General features: G+C 51.4%; 1 protein-coding gene across 4 annotated transcripts; it reads right to left on the bottom strand.

Annotated features, from left to right (window-relative positions):
• Positions 1 to 11974: 11974 nt before the first annotated feature.
• LOC103546149 (melanoma-associated antigen 8-like) lies at positions 11975 to 16696 on the bottom strand. Of its 4 annotated transcripts, none has more exons than XM_070603879.1 (5): positions 16364 to 16696; positions 14657 to 15482; positions 14139 to 14304; positions 13789 to 13868; positions 11975 to 13480 (listed from the first exon to the last, which is right to left on the bottom strand). In XM_070603879.1, the coding sequence occupies exon 5, from the start codon at positions 13414 to 13416 to the stop codon at positions 12385 to 12387; it is 1032 nt and encodes a 343-aa protein (XP_070459980.1). In that variant the 5' UTR covers positions 13417 to 13480; positions 13789 to 13868; positions 14139 to 14304; positions 14657 to 15482; positions 16364 to 16696; the 3' UTR covers positions 11975 to 12384. The 4 variants fall into 4 exon arrangements, with proteins under 4 accessions (XP_070459980.1, XP_070459978.1, XP_070459981.1 ...); XM_070603877.1 differs by having other exon boundaries at positions 14657 to 14764; positions 16364 to 16682; XM_070603880.1 differs by lacking the exon at positions 16364 to 16696 and having other exon boundaries at positions 14139 to 14207.
• Positions 16697 to 18896: the final 2200 nt, after the last annotated feature.

The following is an 18896-nucleotide window of genomic DNA, read 5'->3' as shown; positions in this document are numbered from 1 at the left end:
GCCTGTGCTAGCTCATGAACTCAGCTGATGACCTATACAAAGGGATTGGACTGTTTGGTTGGAGAAGAGAAAATGTCTTGGGAAACCAAAGTCTGGCATCCTGCAGAGAACCAGTATTTACTTGATATGATTTAGACACTCGTATGTCCTAAGTCTTCCGTAGGACCGTTAGCTCAAGTCCTTTGTTTCAAGAGACACCGAATTTCCATTGGGGTTAAGAATCTAGGACATGAGGCTCATCTTGTCCTCTGAAAATGAAATACCCATGGTGCTGACTTCAGCCTAGTTGACGAAAGGCATTATGGAAATGGCTTCCCTTGACAAAGTCTTCTCAGTCCCAGAATTTCAATACTTGGCCCTGTGGCCGCCAGTCCGACAGTCTTTATTAGGTACCAACCATGCTCAAGACCCTTTGAGAGAAATGACTGGTTGGCTCTTCAGTGCTCCAGAGGCCCCAGAGATGACCCATAGGTGTCACTGCATTATGGACCAAACCCCCAGAGTCAAGTGGCTGTAGCACAGCATGGCTGATTGAGCGCTGAGGACAGCCACCCCAGAGGGAAAGTGATTTCAGTCTGGACTCACTGCAGGTTCTGCTCAGCCTGCAGCCAGGGAGGAAGTGCCTAGCTCTGGGCTATGGGGCCCAAGGCCTGGGGCCACCAAGGGGCAAGCCTGGCTGTGTGGCCTTTTTGCCTTCCTCTCTTTCCAGCCCTCATCGCTCAGGAGGTCCTTGAGGGTGCTGCCTCTTTACTGATCTCCCTCCCTCCTGGGCACCAGCCGTACCCCTGCAATTGGTCTACCTCACACTTGAGGTGTCTCTCTCAGCCATGGCTCAGACACAGGCCCTCATGACATCCAAGGCATGCCCTTTCCAGTCTCCCGGCCACTGCGTTCCTCTTACCTACTCAGGCTTCTGCCAGCCCAGAGGCCCTCCAGCCGCTTTCACTCACCATCTTCTGAGCTCCAGCCCCACTGGGCCCCTGGTGCTATTGTTTGACATACTGGGAGCTCCTGTCAGGAAGGGTCCTCCTGCTACTCCCTCTCTGGCAATGCTCTTCTCTGTCCAGAGGCCCCTCAGCATGTCGGGGTCCCACTCCAAGACCTCCTCAGTAAGGCCTTTCTCCTATCCCAGGTCCCCCTCACAGCTCCTTCCCTGGGGTTCCCACAGCCCAGCTGCCATGTCCAGTCCCAGTCATAGTGCCCCTGCCCCACTGTGATGTTCGGTGCATCGGTCTCCTCCTCCGGACTAGGAAGGAGGACCTTGAGCATGAACATGGCAGAGACCATCATGTGAACCCGGTCCCCAGTATGCATGTTGGAATGAAGGAAGTTCTGTGTCACCAGGAGCTGGGTGGGGTTTAGTGTCCTTGAACACAGCTCTGCATTGTAACAGTAATGATAGGAGCAGTCGTGGAGGACGCAACCTCCTGCGTCACAGTGCCTGTGCGAGTGCTCTGAGGGTCTGTGCCATTTGCTCTTCAGCACAGTCCCTGGCAGGTACCAGGAAAGGCCCAGCCTAGGCTTGGCAGATGGAATCACAGGCCCAGCTTCCACCCTGAGGAAGAAGTAGAGCTGGAATGGGGCCCACAGCCTCACCCCCAGAGGGGGCCCTTCTTTCTGCCGTGAAGCCACTGGCACACTGCAGGACAAGCACCAAAGGAGAGTCTTTGTTGTCTGGTCACGTCTCATTCTGTAGTGGTCCAGGGCTAAGGGCACACCAGGGAACGCGTCCTTAGAGGCTAAAAATGGCACGGGGACCACTGGCTGAAATGTGCCTTTCTAAAGGATCCATGTGCAAGCCTTGTTAGCAGTCGGCCTCCCCTTCTTGCCTTAGACAGGGAGGCCTGGATTCTAGGGATTTCCACGAGCCTTACTCTCCTTTAGGGACGTTATCCCGGTAGGAATTGTGGTGTTAAAGTCAGTCTCAATCAGTCTCTCTCTCTGGTGTAAACTCTTTGAGGATTGGAAACAGAACAAGTCTCCTGATGATTTTTGCTTATTGGAGCCCCTGGAAATAGGAAGACAACTTGGGACAGAGAGGCCGTCTCAAGATAGAGATAGACTTGTAGAGCTTTAAAAAGCAGTGTTCAGATCATGTTATACAAATGATCCAAGGATGGATGACCTGTGTGTATGGGCCCCTAGGTTGTATATTTCTTGACAGCAATCTGCGTCCTGTTGGCTTAAAAACCTGCCAGCCCCCAACCCAAATTTTCACATGTGCAGTTATTTCACACGGTGCTCATACTAGTGGATTTTTGGCCCTTTAGAACCTGCCAAACCTCAACACACATCTGCTAAGAATAGATAAGATACAGCCTTGTGGTCCTAAGACCCAAGGCCACTCCCCGAGCTGCTGAGTGACATTGTTTTGACATGTGGGCCGCCTCTCTGATGCCTCTCTCCTAACAGCTCCCTTGCCTTCCCCCCTTAGCCCGGTCCTGCTGCTGTAACAAAATACCACAGACTGGGTGGCTTAGAAACAACGCAAATTTATTTCTCACCGTTCTGGAGGCTGGAAGTCCAAGATCAAGGCGCCAGCATGGTGGGGTGAGGGCCCTCCTCCTGGTCCCTAGCTGCCACCTTCTCGCTGTGTCCTCACATGGTGGAAAGGGCTGGGAATCTCTCTGGAACCTCTTATATAAGGTGACTCCCATCCATGGGGGCTCTACCCTCATGATTTAAGCACCTCCCAAAGGCCCTGCCTCGTAACACCATCATCTTTGGGGGTTAGGGTTTCAACATATGCATTTGAGGTGACACAAACATTGAGACCATAGCGCTCCCCTTCTGATAGTGCCCTCCTGACCCATAAACCCCAGGATGATCTCATGCTGTGAGGGACTCCCCTCTAATGCAACCCTGTTGAGGCACCATCCTGTAAATCTGGTGTTGTGTTGCTGCCTCTCCTGGTCATCTCTTCTTCCTGGGTCAGCCCCCAATCCCTCAAAACCCCTACAGTTGGCTAATGAGCTCTTGTGAAATCACGTGTCTGACCCTTAGAGGCTGATGATCATCTGACCTGAGGTGTGTGTTTTTCAGGCGTCAATTGGGAGGGACTCTAAGGCTGACAAGGCAGAAAGGGCTTAGGACAGCTTGTCACTTGGACCTGGACCTTCGTGGCCTGGCCTTGCAGCGTCTCGGCTTTCCTGCTGCTGCAGAAAAGCCACTGATTTTCTTTTGGACCTCAAACTGACAAATCCTAATTGACCAACTTTAACTCTAAACTAAAACCTAAAACTGCCCACGATGGCCTCTTTGAGCCTCAGCATGAACTGTGCTGGACGGAAAGCGGGCCAAGCTCAACGAACAGGTCTTGGACTCTGGGACTGTTGTGGATTTGGGACGCCCCTCTGTGGGGCCTGAATCTGTCAAAGCTTCTTGAGTGCTGTCTTGCACCATCTGGGTCTTTTGCAGATGCCCGCAACAAAGGGCTTGATATCAAATGGGACCAAGTGAGATGGAGCTGCTCGTGGGCACTGCATTTCCGAGGTGGATGATTGCACTCCTAACTTGGGATGCCTGTGCAAGTTGTACATTGGGGGCAGGCCCATCATGTGGACTGGGAGCCCTCCATGCACACCAGACAGATTCCACTCAGACCCCCTCTCAGGACATTCCTCTGCCTTTGACTAGACAGGTTGGTCGCAGTTTGCAGCAAGGACTGACTGCCTGGCTGTTTCCCTCACCTTTCTCCTGGTGCATGCACCAGGCAGTGTGAGTGTTAAGGGAGCTGTCCCCAGAAAGGCCTTGCCCTCTTCTCCACCCCTCACTGGATAAGCAATCAGGATGAAAAGGGTTATGTAAATCCGTTTTGAAAATCATTGAAATGTTAGGATTTCATCCTGACCACACCCTGAATATGACATGTCTTTCTGGCTCACTTGTATGACAATGTTTGTCTGTGAAAATGCCTTTGACCCTCTTGCATACAATCCTTCCAGACAAAAGGATCTGGGGGAGAAGAGGGGATGATGGAAACAATGTAAATTTGATCACTGTGTGGGACAGGCTGATTTTGTAATGATGGAGGAAAAACAAATCCCGACACTGAGGGATATGTGGTGCAGGGGAGAGCTTTTTGATCTTGGTTTTCCAGAACTGCTCCTGGAAGCTTTGGCCTCCTCCTGAAGGAAAACTCACCATGCTGCCTTTGCAAGCTGCTGCAAGTGATGGAATCCAAACGACTGCTGAGCCTGGGAGCACACCTGACAGCACTGAGTATGACACAGCCCGGGGTGGGGCCAGCTCTGGCACTTTCCGCTCAGAACAGCTGCACCACACGTCATCGACACTGGTCATGGACAGCTAAAACTGTTGGGAACAAAACTCCTTCGCCACACTCTCTGGCTCCCAGGGGACGCCCTTGTGGTCCTCTAGCTAGGAGATGGGTCTCTAATCTCCTGACAGTACTGTGCACTTCCCTTCAATGGGTCTGACTTGCTGGCCAAGTGGCAGGAACAGAGAGAGAGAGTATGGAAATTAATAAAAGAAACCTTAACTAAATTGAATTGGAGTCAGGAAGGCCTGTAGGGGGAGCTGTAAGGTCCTATCATATGTCCTCAATGACACCAAAAAGGAAGAGGTGGATTCCTGCACCTTGGACAGGAAGTAAAACTACTTTACTACTGAAGGAAGATTTCTCTCCTCATCCAGCAACAGCCCAGCCAATGAGAAATGCCACAGCTCAGCCAATGAGAAGCTATGCTGCCCTGAACTGTTACTTCCACCGAAGGATTTTCCTTTAGAACAGCCTCTCCCTACTTCCCCTTTTTCTCTACAAAAGCACCTCCCCCCCTTTTCTTTTCCAGATTTGCCTGTGGTTTGCTATAGCATGCACATCCCAAATTGCAATTCTTTTGGCCATTCCTGAATAAACTCATTTTGAGATAAAATAACAGGCAAATTGGCTTTTTAAGTTGACAAGAGAAATAACAGAAGGGATTCCTCTCACACTTTGGGTTCCCTCTGGCTTCTTTCAAGTTTTCTTTCTCTTTGATTTTCTGCAGTTCGAATGTGATATGTCTGGATATAGATTTCTTTTTTTTTTGGTTTTTTATCCTACTTGGTGTTCTCTAAGCTTCCTGAATCTGTGATTTGATGTCTATCACTAATTTGGGATTGTTCTCAGCCATTATCACTTCAAATATTTCTTCTGTTCCTTTCTCTCTTTCTTCCCCTTCTGGCATTCCACTACTGCATATGTTTCACCTTTTGCACTTGTCCCACATTTCTTTTTCAGCCTTTGTTCTCTTTACATTTCAGTTTTGGAAGTTTCTGTTGATGTTTCTTCAAGCTCGCTCATTCTATCCTCAGCTGGGTCCAATCTATTCATGAGCCCATCAAAGGCATTCTTCATTTCTGTTCATCTAGTGTCTTTTTTTAATAAGATATATTTTTTTATTGCGGTAAAATAAACATAACATAAAATTTATCATCCTAACCAGTTTTAAATGCACATACCACTTCTTATTGTTGTACAACCATCACCATCATCCATCTTCAGAATTCTTTTCATCTTGCAATACCGAAACTATACCCATTAAACAATAACTCCTCATTCCACCTTTTCCCAAACCCTGGCACCTATCATCCTACTTTCTGTCTCTATGACTTTGACTACTCCAAGTACCTTGTGTAAGTGGAATCATACAGCATTTGCCTTTTCGTGTCTCGCTTATTTTACTTAGCACCATGTCCTCAAGTCTCATCTGTGTTGTAGCATGTTGACCTAAAACAAACAACCAGTTATTTTACCAGAAAAATGGATTCATTCGGGAACAACAAGGAACTGCAATCGGTGACATGTGGTCTGTGGCAAACCACAGGCATGTCCAGAGAAACAAAGGAGGAAAACATTCTCTTATGAAGTTGGGTGGGGCTGTTATATACAAAGAGTCCATTGGAGAAACTTGGAAGTTCGAAGTCTAGTGAGTTTTCATTGGTGAGTTATGGCCGTCTCTCATTGGCTGAACTGTTGCTAGACAAGGAGGAATTCCTTCCTCCCTTCCTTCTGCTGGGGTAGTAAACTATATCACTCCCTTTGGGAGATGCAAGGTATGTCTCTTCCTGTTGGGGTCTGTAGTGTGCACTGAGAGGCTCGTGCATGACAGATCTCTTCTCTGGCCCCCTGACTCCATTTAAAATAAGATTTCTGTATATTAATTTTCACCAGAATATGTCAGGATTTCCTTCCTTTTTAAGGCTGAATAATATTCCACTGTCTGTTTATACCACATTTTGCTTATCCAGTCACCTGTTGATAGACACTTGGATTGCTCCCATTCTTTTAGTGTCCTGACTCTCAATTTCAACATGGGGTGGTGGGGGGGGGGGTTCTCACACATACAACAAGATATTCTCAGACACCAGAAGGGTGTCCAAGAATTCAACTCAATTCTGACACTATCTACCTGGAGACAACATCAGATTCCACAGGTTAAGGGTTCAAGTCCTATAAGACTTCCCCACCTGCCGCTTAGATGCCAGTTGTAAACCTGGGTTGTTACCTGTGCTTCTCATTGAATGGCTATAGGTTGGAGGTTCCAATGACCCCCTCCAACTCAGGGTGCCAATTGCAAATGCAGGTTATTATGTACTTCTGACCAACTGGCTAGGAATCAGAGGTTCCTACGCCACTTTCCTCAGGTTAAACTAATTTGCTAAAGTGGTTCACAGAACTCAGAGAAACATGTTACTTACTAGATCACTGGTTTATCATAAAAGGATATAATTCAGGCACAGCTAAATGTAGAGCTGCATAGGGCAAGGTACATAGGAAGCGGCACAGAGCTTCCACTCCCTCTCCGGGCAGACCACTGTCCTCGAACCTCTATGTGTTCACCAACCTGGAAGCTCTCCAAACCCTGTCCTCTTGGGTTTTTATGGAGACTTCATTACATTGTCATGAGTGATTAAATCATTGGCTGTTGGTGACTGATTCAACCTCTAGGCCCTCTCCCCTTCTCAGGGGTTGGGAGAGTGGGACTGAGAATTCCAACTCTCTAATCATATGCTTGGTTCTCCTGGCAATCAGCCCACATCCTTGGGTGGGGTCCAAAAGTCAGCTTATTAACATAAAAAGAGTTACCTCTGTTGCTCTCAACACTTAGAAAATCCGAAGGGATTTGGGAGCTGTGAGTCAGAAATGCTGGACAAGGAACAAATATATATGAGAAATATATGTTGGTCATCTGAGTGGCCAAATATGTATTTTTCTCAAAATCACAACGTCATACCCACATTTTAGCTATTATGAATAATGCTGCTATGAACATGGGTGTACCAATATCTTCTTGAGACTTAGCTTTCAATTCTTTGGGGTACATACTCATAAATGGGATTGCTGGATCACATGCAAATTCTATTTTTAATTTTTTGAGGAACTGCCATACTGTTTCCCACAGCAGCTGTGTCATCTTACATTCCTACCAAGCGTGCACAATGGTTCTAATTTCTCAACATCCTCCCCAATGGATGTTATTTTCTGAGCTTTTATTTGGGGCTGTGGGGGGGACAGTAGCCATCTGAATGGGTGTGAGATTGTATCTCGTTGTGGTTTTGTTGTTTTTTTTAAAGATTGGCATCTGAGCTAACAACTTTTGCCAATCTTCTTTTTTTTTTCTGCTTTTTCTTCCCCAAATCCCCCCAGTACATAGTTGTATACTTTTTAGTTGTGGGTCCTTCTAGCTGTGGCACATGGAATGCCACCTCACTGTGGCCTGATGAGTGGTGCCATGTCTGCGCCCAGGATCCTAGACCAGGATCCGAGCCAGCGAAACCCTGGGCTGCCGAAGCACAGAGCGCAAACTTAACCACTCGGCCACGGGGCTGGCACCCCTCATTGTGGTTTTGATTTGCATTTCCCTAATGATTAGTGATGTTGGGCATCTTTTCATTTGCTTATTGGCCAACTGTATATGTTCTTTGGAGAAATGTCTAGTCAACTCCTTTGCCCATTTTTGAATAGGGTTATTTGGTGTTTTTTGTAAAAGTGAGCTATATCTATATGTGCTGTCATGGGAATATCCTGCATTCATCTTATTAAGTGGCAAGGAAAGTGACAGATCAATATGTATGTCATTACCTATGTACGTTAAAAATGCCGCATATTTCATAGCACATTTACGTATGAAAAAGCCTAGAATAAGCTTTGAAATAGCGTACAGCAATATATTATTGGTGGCGAACTCAGAGGAGGGGGCTGAATTTGGGAAGAATTTTGTAAAGGGTGGAATTGTGATTTAGTTCTATTTTAGAATTTTTTGCAACAAGAATATATGCAATATATGTAATATATAATATATGCAATATATAGTAATCTTTATATTATAAAGTATTTTTATAAATCTAACAACAGCAAAAGTAGCTATGTCAATTAAACTTACTGCTAGTGGGGGCAACAGACCAAACCTGACATTTCAAAGGCTAACGCAAGAAAAGTGTGTTTGTTGTGCACATAAATTCTGATGTGGTTTGCCAGGGGCCTTCTGCTCTAGGTGACCCAGGGATCCAGGCTGCTTCCATCTTTTGGTTCCACCATCTCAACACGGGGTTACCATGTTTACTGGCGAATTGAGAGAGAGAAAGAATGAAACTGGTATACTGGCTCTCAAATGCCTGGATGTGACAAACAATGCTTCTGCTCAGGTCTCCCTGGCAAAGGGTTGTCACATGACCCTGCGTAACTACAAGTGGCCTGGCAATGTAGTGACTCCTGTGTCCAGGAAAGGCAGCTAGACAAGATACGGATGAACACTGAAGTCTCTCCCATGACCTGTTACATAGTAGGTGCCCAATACAAAGCAACCATTATAACTTGTTATCACGACAACCGTACTCATTGTGTGGAGGAGTTTCTGAGGTCAGGTTTGCCTTGAAATTCTCTGAAGTGTTAAGTGCCTACTATGCAACAGATGCTCTCAAATACAGAAGCACATCTCATTGTAAGAGGATCCTGTCAATCTCAGCAGGGAGGGTTAGCCTTCTTCGCTCTATGGCACTTTTCTGCACTCCCTTTGCGATACCGTCTTGTTGACAAAAATAATCCACAACCAATCTATAAATGAAAATTTGGGTGAGTTTATTCTGAGCTTAAATCTGAGGATTATAACCCGGGGCCTTTCTTCCCAAAGGAAGAAAGGGCACCAAGGAAGTGGGGTGCACAGACTGGTTATATACCCCCAGAGAGGATGTTTCACATAGGATTGAAATGTCCCTTTTACAATAGTCGCGAGACTGCTCTGTCGGCACAGCGATTGATGGAAACAGCAGGTAGGCCTTCTGTCTCAGTGAACACAGCAGGGTGGCAGTCTGTTGTCTCCAGCTGAGTGGTCACAGGTGAGCTGGGTGGTCAAAGGTGAGTGCAGCAATCAGTTCCAAGCCTAAGGAAAAATGCTTATCTCTAAGGAAATGCTAATGTGGGGGGAAGTTGCACCTTTATCTCAAGGGCCTTTGTTCTGGCCATAGGAAATGTCTAAGCAGATATGCAATGGGTGCTCAACAGCCAGTCAGGCCCTTTTGGAAAAAAAAAAAAACAAAGTCAGGCCGAATTAGGTTTACACCAAATGGCTTCCTCATATATTCCAATATATCCTATTACTTGCCATTTTTATTTGTCAGTCTATAATCTCAGTAGGCTTCCTTCTGATGCAGGGGTGAAATCTTAGCCTGTGGGTCTCGTCTACCCTCCACATGACTGAACTTCCCTGAACAGCGGCATAGGTGCCCCCAGGCTCACTGAAAGCCAGGACTGTCCTGAGGGGCAGGTACCAGACAAGACACAGTGGGAGAATGGTTGTTTTATCTTTGTAAGTTTGACCTAACGTGTCCACCAGGGAACCATTTCTCACCTCCTAGGAGGATTCCAGGGTTCGTAGGAATTCAGCTTCAGTGGATGATTGCTCCTCATCTACCGCTTGTGATGAGGCGTTAACTTCTGACCACCTAAACCAGCTCTTTCACCTGTGTAGGTGTTCAGTTCCCAGCATCAAATAAGGAGCCCGTTAAAGTCCTACTGCAAAGACCAGGATGGCTTCACAAATCCTTATGTAACTTCAGGGTTGTATGCCAGGTCCTAGTAGTTTATAGGTGCAATCAGACTCTACTCACAGCCCATTTGGCAAACAGCGAGTGTGTCGAACGCTCCCAGGGAGGGATGACCAGTTGTCTAAACGTCACAGTCCAGAGTAACCTTTCTCAGGAAAGCAGCTGTGGCTCTATGACAGGATCGAGGGTGAGCTATGGGAGGGCACGGGGACCCCTGCAGGGAGTAGGAATGCTCTGTGTCACGGGGAGGGCAGGAGGTCCTGTGCAACCTTCAGGGAGGGCGGCAGCAAAGACCCTGTCAGCCAGCCAGGTTCCAGAGTTGGACAGGAGGGCCCATGGGGGAAGACCAGGAGAAGGGTGCTGTCATGTGGAAAAGTGCTGAGACTGGACAGAAATGGAGACGCCCGGAGGAAGCAGCCCTCAACAGACCTCAGGCCATCCCCAAATTGTATTTGATCCTCATTGTTGCCTTCCTTCTTTAGGCCTGCTTTCACTACCTGGGCCTCAGGGTCCTAATTTTGTCACCTGAGAGACATCATGGAGAACTGGGAAGAGAAATGAATGAGGAGTCAGAAGGTGGGCTGCAGGCTGGGATGAGTGGCAACAGCATGGGCTCTAGATGAATCCAGACCCAGGTCTAGTCTGTCTGTCGCTTACTAGCCATGTGATCCTGGGAAAGTTACCAAGCGCTATGACCCTCGGGCTCTTCCTCTGCGAAGGCAGTGGGTTGGTGAGCCCTGTCTTGTAGGACTGCAGGAACAGATGGGATGTTTGAAAACACCTGGCACAGTGCCTGGTATACATGGGAACTTTGAGGACTGGCACTTATTTCTAGGATTGTTTTGATCCCAGACCTTCCACTCTCTCCTCTGGGATTTTGTTTGTTTGTTGTCCAGGTCGTATTAGAGAACATGCAGCTCAACAGGACACGAAATAACTAATCAGCCAAAAAGGATGTTTCACAAATGAAACTCAGTAGATCTTCCCAGCTAGAGGATATATGTGAAAATTCGGGGGTGGGGGAGTCTTCCCAGCTGGATGGAACACAGAGCTCCTAGAAACAGAGTCAAGGACCGACTCCTTGCCTCCCTCCAAGCTGCTCTTCATCCAGACCACTACTTCCATTCATTTCACCCCACCAAAATCTAGCCCTTGATTACAATTGGCCAATTAAACTCAATTAAGATTAACACCTAATTTATGCTGTGGGCTCTGGTTCTCCCAGGCCTGGGAGAGGAGTGCCAGGCCACTGACTTCTGGGAAACACTTCAAAGGAATGTGATCGTATTTCTTGGGAAATCCATGCAGATGGATGGCTGTCAAACACCATGTTCTTCACTGTGTTCAACTGCAATGAGACAAGAGCCCAGGACACCTTCCCTTCCTGCCCAGGAGGAGATTTCTCTCTGGTTACCCGTGATCCCTAAGAAAGTCTTCAGAGAAATTTTCCAGTTCAGACTTGCCCCTCAGCCCTAAGACACACTGTGAGTCTGGCCATTGCCACCACCAAGCTTCATGACAACCAACTCCCACAGAAGGAACCGCAGTTTCCCGAAGCCCCACACTGCCCTGACTCAGGGCGTTTACACGTGAGCGCGCTCCCCTGGGGCTGCACCACCTCCCACCTTCTTTGACTTGTCCTGGAGGGGACACCTCACCACCTTTCTTCTGGGACTGCCGCTCCCAGACTCTCATTCTATGGGTGTGGGGGTACCCCCCCCATCCTGCTGTCCCCGAAACTGACACAGGGCCTTCCAGAGAGCAGAGGCTCAGCAAAAGTCTGGGGAAGAAATAAGCCAGTGAGCAGGGGTCTTATTTATGCAGATTAAATTTCTCCGACTTACTCGAATCAACCCAACAAATCCGGGTATACATATTTCTTTTAGTTTGATAGAACGACAGACGAGAAGGGCTAAGAAGCCAAGAATTAAGTACCTTCTACATTTATTTCTTCACCTTATCAATTTGACGGCTAAGTTCTTTCACATTTCCAAGAAATTCCTGTTCCAGTGCCATGTCATCCAGTTCAGATCACAGACTATGATGGAAGGTGCCCTAATTACTTTTACAAAATGGCAAAACTCTTACTCTTGGACTGGATAAGTATAAATTCATATGTGATCAATGTCATCACAGACACTGAAGCAAATTAAACTTTCTATTAAAAGGAACAACATTTGAAAAATTCCTAATGGAAACCAAGATCCATCTCCAGGATACATCACAGAGGACAGGAACCCACAGACGCTATCCACCGTGTCCTCCCACCTCGCCCCTCCACTACTTAGGACACTCACTGCTCTCTGTTGAAACACACAGTGAAGAAGTGGCCTCACTTCATGCCCAGCAGGAGAAGCTGCTGGACGTGGGCCTGGACCGTGCCTGGCTGCCCTCGGGCTCAGGCGCCTCTTCCTCATCACTCACAGCCTCTTCACACAGGTGGAGGAAGGGACTGGGATCCCTGCTACTGACCCTGAGCAAATACTCCAGGACTTTCATCTTGCTGGTTTCAGCGTGGGCCCTGGGATGCCACAGGAACTTGTAGCATGCAGGATCGCTGCTGGGCACCTGCCGGTACTCCACGTACTGCTCCTGCACCCAAACGTGGGTGAGCAACTCCCTGGGCTCCCCATAGATGAAGTGCTCCCTCCCGGCACGCACCCCCATGACACTCAGTGCTTCCCAGATGCCCTCCTCAGGGGGGCAGTTGCCCTCCAGGAGGATGACGCCCAGGAGCATTGCCAGGAGACCAGTCCTGGGCATGATCTGCTCACCTCTCAGCATTCCATCGTAGGTGAGACCCAGTGTGGTGACCAGAACATAGGAGTGGTCGCTGGGGTCCACTTCCTTCACATCAACACCAAAGACGAGCTGCATGCACTCAGAGGCTTCGCTGAAGATCACAGGGAAGTGGTCCTGGTAATCTCTGAGGACCGTATTCAGCATCTCCGCCTTTGTGGTGGGCTCCTTTGTGCGATACTTGAGCAACAGGAACCCCACCAGGTCAGTGACCTTCAAACGTAGTGCGTCTTGGAGCGAGGAGTCAGTGTCTCCCGGGTCCTCCCATGCGTTTGGTCCCTCCTCATCTTGGCTGCTGGAACCATTGTCTCCGTACTGGCTCCATGGAGTAGCTGCCATGGCAGTCGGGGACGGCCAGGCACTCTGAGAGCCCTGGTCAGGACTCCGGGTTACAGCAGCAGCCACCTCCTCCAGGGTGCTCAGGAAGGGGACAGAGGGGGAGGAGGAGGGGGATATGGCCTCCTCCTCCTCAGCCCCGGACAGCTGCGCATCCACCAGGCCCTGGGCCTCTCTTGGGTCCTGATGGTCTTCCTCACGCTTGCAGAGCTCACCCATCCGACCTAGAGTCATGACGATGTGTGTCCGGCACCCGGCAGGAGCATGGGCAGGAGGTGACTGATGGGGACCTTGGAGCCTGCGGGAGAGAGGGAGTATGAGTGGCCTCAGCTGAGAAACGCACCCTTGGTGGCTCGGACAAAGGCGACTTGCAGGTCTCCTCTTAGGGGTGCTCTCGGCTTCACAGGGATCTGTTGTCCAGGGTGGCCTGTGCCCTAGGGATCTGAGGGAAGAAATGAGGTGGCTCCCCAGGGAGCACCCAGCACAGCCTGAGGTTCTGGTGCTGGTGGTGGGCTGGGGCTGGGTGGGTGGGCTCGGGCTCTGCAGGGTCTCCTCAGTTCTGGTGTCGGGGAACCCCTGGATACACATTCGGAGTGTGTCCCTTGCCTTGATTTCTGGCACTGCCTGGGCCTCTTCTGCTCTGTGACCTGAGGACACAAGCCTTCACCACTGGGTTCCTGGAGCCCCTGTAAGAGGAAACATGGGGCACCTCAGGGTGCAAACTGAAAGCACAGCCCTGGCCACCAGGGCTGATGGGAGGGGTGGGCCGGACTCTGTGAGGTCCCCACTGTTCTGGGGTACGCGGTGCCCTCAGAGCTCACTCAGGGTCCTCACCTTTCCCCTGGCTGGGCTGGACCCCCACCCCTCTGCTGGCCTAAGGCAAACCTCTCAGAACAAGACCACCCACCCATGAGACTGAGCAGAAGGAAGTAAGGGGGCCCCACATCTGGCCACACCTGACCAGGGGCTAACAGGAGGCAGCAAGAGACGAGAAGTGAGACCAAACTCTGTGTGTTGCATCTGTCCTGGAACGAGTGGTCTGCTCAGTCTTCATCTCGACACCCTGCATGGCCTGGGTCAACTCCCTCTGTTGACCTGGGGCCACCCTCCTTCAGCCAAGGCCTGGTTTCCCGAAGACACCGGAAGGGGAAGTGAGGGGGACTGAATCCACCCACCGATCCCGGGTGTCCCCATGGCAGACAGCAGGGTAGGGCTGCCTGGGCTGCATGCGTCCTGGGGTGTGGGGTCCCCTCAGTCCTCACCGTGACCCCGGCCAGGGCCTGGGATCCTGCCTCCGCTGACCTGAGTCCAGACCCTCAGACCAAGGCCCTTGCCCCCTTCCCCAGACCACCGACTTGGAAATGAGGAGGGGCTCAGCCAGACAGGCCCTGTCGGGGGGTGCCAGGGCTGACAGTAGGGCCAGGCCAGATTTCCGTGGGCCCCCTCTTTGTCCTGGCAATGGGGGTACACTCACTCCTCCCTCGGGGTCCTTGACTCCTGGAATGTGTCAGCTGACCAGATGTGCTTCCTCAGATGACCTGACGTTGTCCTCACAGACAAAGGTCCTCACCTCCCTGAGCCTCTGAGAGAAACGGGAGGAGGCTGCACATTCACCCCCACCCACCCGCACCCCTGCTGCCATCACAAAAGGTGGCAGCAGGGACCAGCCCCGTGTCCTGGGGTGGGTCCCCCAGACCTCCTGTAGGTTATTCGTCTTTTCTCCTGCTGGGGCCTGCCCTTCCTCCCAGCCCGCCGCCTGGGACAGCTGACATCTCCCGCTTAGACCAGGCCCTCTCCTCCTGAGGACCCCCACCTTCCCGCCCAGGCTATAAGTGAGCGTGCCATGTGGGACCACCGCTGACTGTTCCTTCCAGGGCTGAGAACAGGGGACAGCCGGACTCTGTGCCGTCCGTTCTTTGCTGAGGTGGGGGGTACCTTCAGTCCTCAGGAAGGGTCCTCACCCTGACACCAGGCAGATCCTGGGACTCCGCCCGCGGCTGACCTGTTGTGCCCCTCAGACCAAGACCTCACCTCCCTGACATCCCCCTTCCACAACCATATGACGGAAGTCGGAGCAGGCCACATCCAGCCCTCCCTGCCCTGGGGCCACCCAGGCTGAGAACAGGGGAAGCTGGCCTCTGTGAGGTTCCTTCTCTTCTGGGGTGGGGGGAACCTCCATGCCCTCCGTTCCTCCCAAAGGCTCCTTGTCTGGAGTCCGGGCAGATCCGGGACCCCTTCCTCTGCTGACCGATGTGGCTCCCTCTGCTGACCCGCCGTCGCCCCACAGAACAAGGCCTCATCTGGCAGAGCTCGAGGCAGAGGTGAGTGGGCTGCACCACCAGCCGCCACCCCTGCCTGGGGTCTTCAGGGTGACAGGGGCAGGGCCGATTTCAGTGGGCCCCCCTCTGCCTGGGGTGGAAGTCCCCTCAGAGTCCTCAAGGTATTCCTAGTTACTCCTGGCCAGGCCTGGACCCTTCCCTTCTGCTAACCCGAAGTAGCATCCTGCAGGCCAAGGCCACCATGCCACTGAGACACCGAGCAGGAAGTGGACGGGCCACCCCTCCTGACATCCTGCCTGGCCTCGCAGGACTGACCACAGGGGCAGATTTCTGCTGGGGTCGCCTATGCCTGGGCTGGGGGTGTGCTCAGTCCGCCCACGGGGTCCGGGGACCCCACCCTCGGCTGACCTGAATCCGCAGTCCTCACCCCCTCGAAGACTCCGGAGGCAGAAGGCTGGACACGCCTCCTGAGGTGGCCCTCTCTGGGGCCTCCCAAGCCCGAGCGCAGGGCCACAGGGTCCCTCTCTGTCCTGGGGTCCAGGGTCTTCAGCCCTCCCTCGGCGTCTCCCTGGGACTCCAGCAGCCCCTGGGCGTCCCGCTCTGCCCCCTCAGGCGCTGCTCCTCTGACCCAGTCCCCCGTCTCTCTGAAACCCGGATGCGGAAGGGGGGAAATGCCAATCTAGTGATGGCGCCCCGGGGCCTCCTGGCACTGACAGCAGGGGCCTGTTTCTGTGGGGTCACCTCTGTCCTCCCTCACCTTGAGCCCTGGTAGGTCCTGGGATCTCCCTCTGTGGACCTGAGCCCTCACGGCCCTGAAACCCGTGGGGAAGTCTGTGGTGATTGCCTTAGGCCACTAAACCCGGGGACTCCCAGGGCTGAGGGCAGGGATCAGGAGAGACTACCTGGGGTCCTCCACTGCCCTCTGCTCCTTCTTTGACGCCCAGCACAGCCTGGCCCCGCCTCTGCCCCTGAGTCTGCTCCCTTCCCCGAGGCCCTCCCCAGCAGGCTCCTCTGAGGAGGGGGACGGGGGCTCAGCCGGACCACTTCTCGTCCCCCAGGGTCCCTCAGGGCTGACAGCAGGGGCAGACCTGGAAGCCCTGGGCCCGGAGTCCTCCCTCCTGGGGCTCCCTGGGCGCCTGGCTGGGCCTGGCCTCCCTCCCTCTGCTGCCCTGAATCCGGCCTCGCTGAGTGAGGCCCTAGGTGTCCACAGACCTCCAAGGCGGAAGCCAGGGAACGTCACATCCGGTCACCATGGCCACGGGTCTCCCGGGGAACCTCTCCTTGACTCTCGCTCGCCCTGGGCCGCAGCCCCGCCCTGCCCCCTGAGTCTGTGTCCCTCACCCCCAGGCTCTGACCCCCTGTTGGCTGCGGAGGGGGCGGGTAGCCCTCGGCTGACAGTCCTGCCCTGGGTCCCGCAGAGCACACAGGAGGGGCGCGGGGCTTCTGTGGGCCTGTGCTTGGGGGGGGGCTGCCCTCCCGCCTCCCTCGGGAGGGTCCTCGTCCACCCTGGCTGAGAAGGGCTGCCATCCTGGGGAAGGGCTGGATGGGGGCTGTCGCGCCCAGGGCCGAAGGGGTTCACGGGAGAAGCCCCCTTCCCGTGGGGTCTCGACACCAGCGAGCCGGACTCGGCGAACCATTTCTTTTCGGGATTGTGTTTGTCCTGTCCAGGCTGAGCAGCTGCGGGGACTTTGGGATGCTCCTCCGGGTTTATGGCGACCTCCTGTTGCGTGCTCAGTGCAGGGATTTTCACTCATTTATCCTCCTTCCTAGTAAGAAATACATTGTACATCTCTGCCCACTGCGGGAGTCTGTATCTACATCTAGAACACATTTGTAGCTGATATGTGCTGCTAGACTCGTGTGTGGACATGGCACGGGAGTATGCACCTAGGCACGTGTATGTTCCTATTATGTCTTTATAGCTATATGTAGACTATATGTGTGTATGCTTATTTGATGAAAGAATGCCTTCTCTTCATGTGATTGGCTGTGATACTGCCTCTTCCGTTTCTTGTGTATTCTTTATATTCTCTTAAAATGAGAATCTTTTGAAAGGCCAGTCCTCACCGGCTAAGATGGTTTCAGGCCGTTATTAGCACAGACTCTGGACTCAAATGCCTTAATCAACCCATCTTTCCCGCTGCCCTAGTGTTGCCCCAGGGCCACTGGCCTGTGTGGCCTGAGGGGCTGCTTCAGATGTGTGCAGTGAAGCAGGAGCAGAAGTTTGAAGCCTCTCCTCTTCCCCAACCCTTCATCTGCATCTATGCAACCTACAGCCCCTCCCAACTTGACTGCCGCTGCCCACGCCCCCACCCAAACACAAGTACCAGCTCACTGCAGTCTTCAGTCTCCCCCAGGGCTTTCTCCTGTTTGGTTGTTTAGTTATCGTTGTTCATATTGTGTGTTGCTTTTGAAGACTTTATTTAGAGCTTCTTAGGTGCACAGAAAACTGAAGAGGAAGGTACAGAGATTTCCCACTTACCCCCTGCCCCAACACATTCATTGCCTCTGTCATTATCAACATCCCCCACCAGACTGGGACATTTGTTATAATTGATGAAGCTATACTGACACAGTGTATTCCCCAATGCCCATCATCTACATTATGGTTCTTACTTGGCTTGTACATTCTATGGGTTTGGACAAATGTATAATGACATGTGTCCATCGTTAGAGTGTCATCCAGAGGAGTTTCACTGCCCTAAAAGTCCCCTGTGCTCTGCCTCTTGCGCCCTCCCCTCACAACCCCTGGCAACCACTGCTCTTTAGATTGGCTCCATCGTTTGCCTTTTCCAGAATGTTCGTATAGTTGAACTCATACAGTAGGCAGCCTTCTCAGATTGGCTTTCTTCATTGGTATTATACCCTTAAGGTTATTCTACGTCTTTTCATGCCTTGATAGCTCATTTCATTTTTGTACTGGATCATATTCCATTCTCTGAATGTACCTCAGATTATTTACCCACTCACCTACTGAAGGGCATCTTGGTTGCTTCCACACTTTGGCAGTTATTGACAACGCTGCCCAAAGTATCTGTGTGTATGTTTTTGTGTGGACATACGTTTTCACCTCTTTTGGGTAAATACCCATACGATTGCCGGATCATGTAGTAAGAACATGTATGTTTGGTTTCATAAGTAACTGCCACACCGTCTTCCAAAGTGGCTGTACCACTTTGCACTCCCATCAGCAATGAGTGAGAGTTCCTGCTGCTCCAGCTCCTCCACATCCTCCACATCCAGCATTTGGTGCTGTCAGTGTACCAGATTCTGGCCATTCTAATAAGGCAATGGTTATTATGTGCGTGTGTGTATTTACTTTCATTCTCCATTCTAGGGCTTCCCAGGGCTGATTTTGGGAGTGGAAGACAGAAGTCCCAGTTTGCTTGTCGTTTCGGCCCCTACAGTTTTGAAGCAGAATTGACATCTTTGCAC

Source organism: Equus przewalskii, chromosome X, assembly GCF_037783145.1.
Source record: "Equus przewalskii isolate Varuska chromosome X, EquPr2, whole genome shotgun sequence".
Taxonomy (NCBI): domain Eukaryota; kingdom Metazoa; phylum Chordata; class Mammalia; order Perissodactyla; family Equidae; genus Equus; species Equus przewalskii.
The sequence above is the reverse complement of the archived record's forward strand: the minus strand, read 5'-3'. Positions and strand labels throughout refer to the sequence as shown.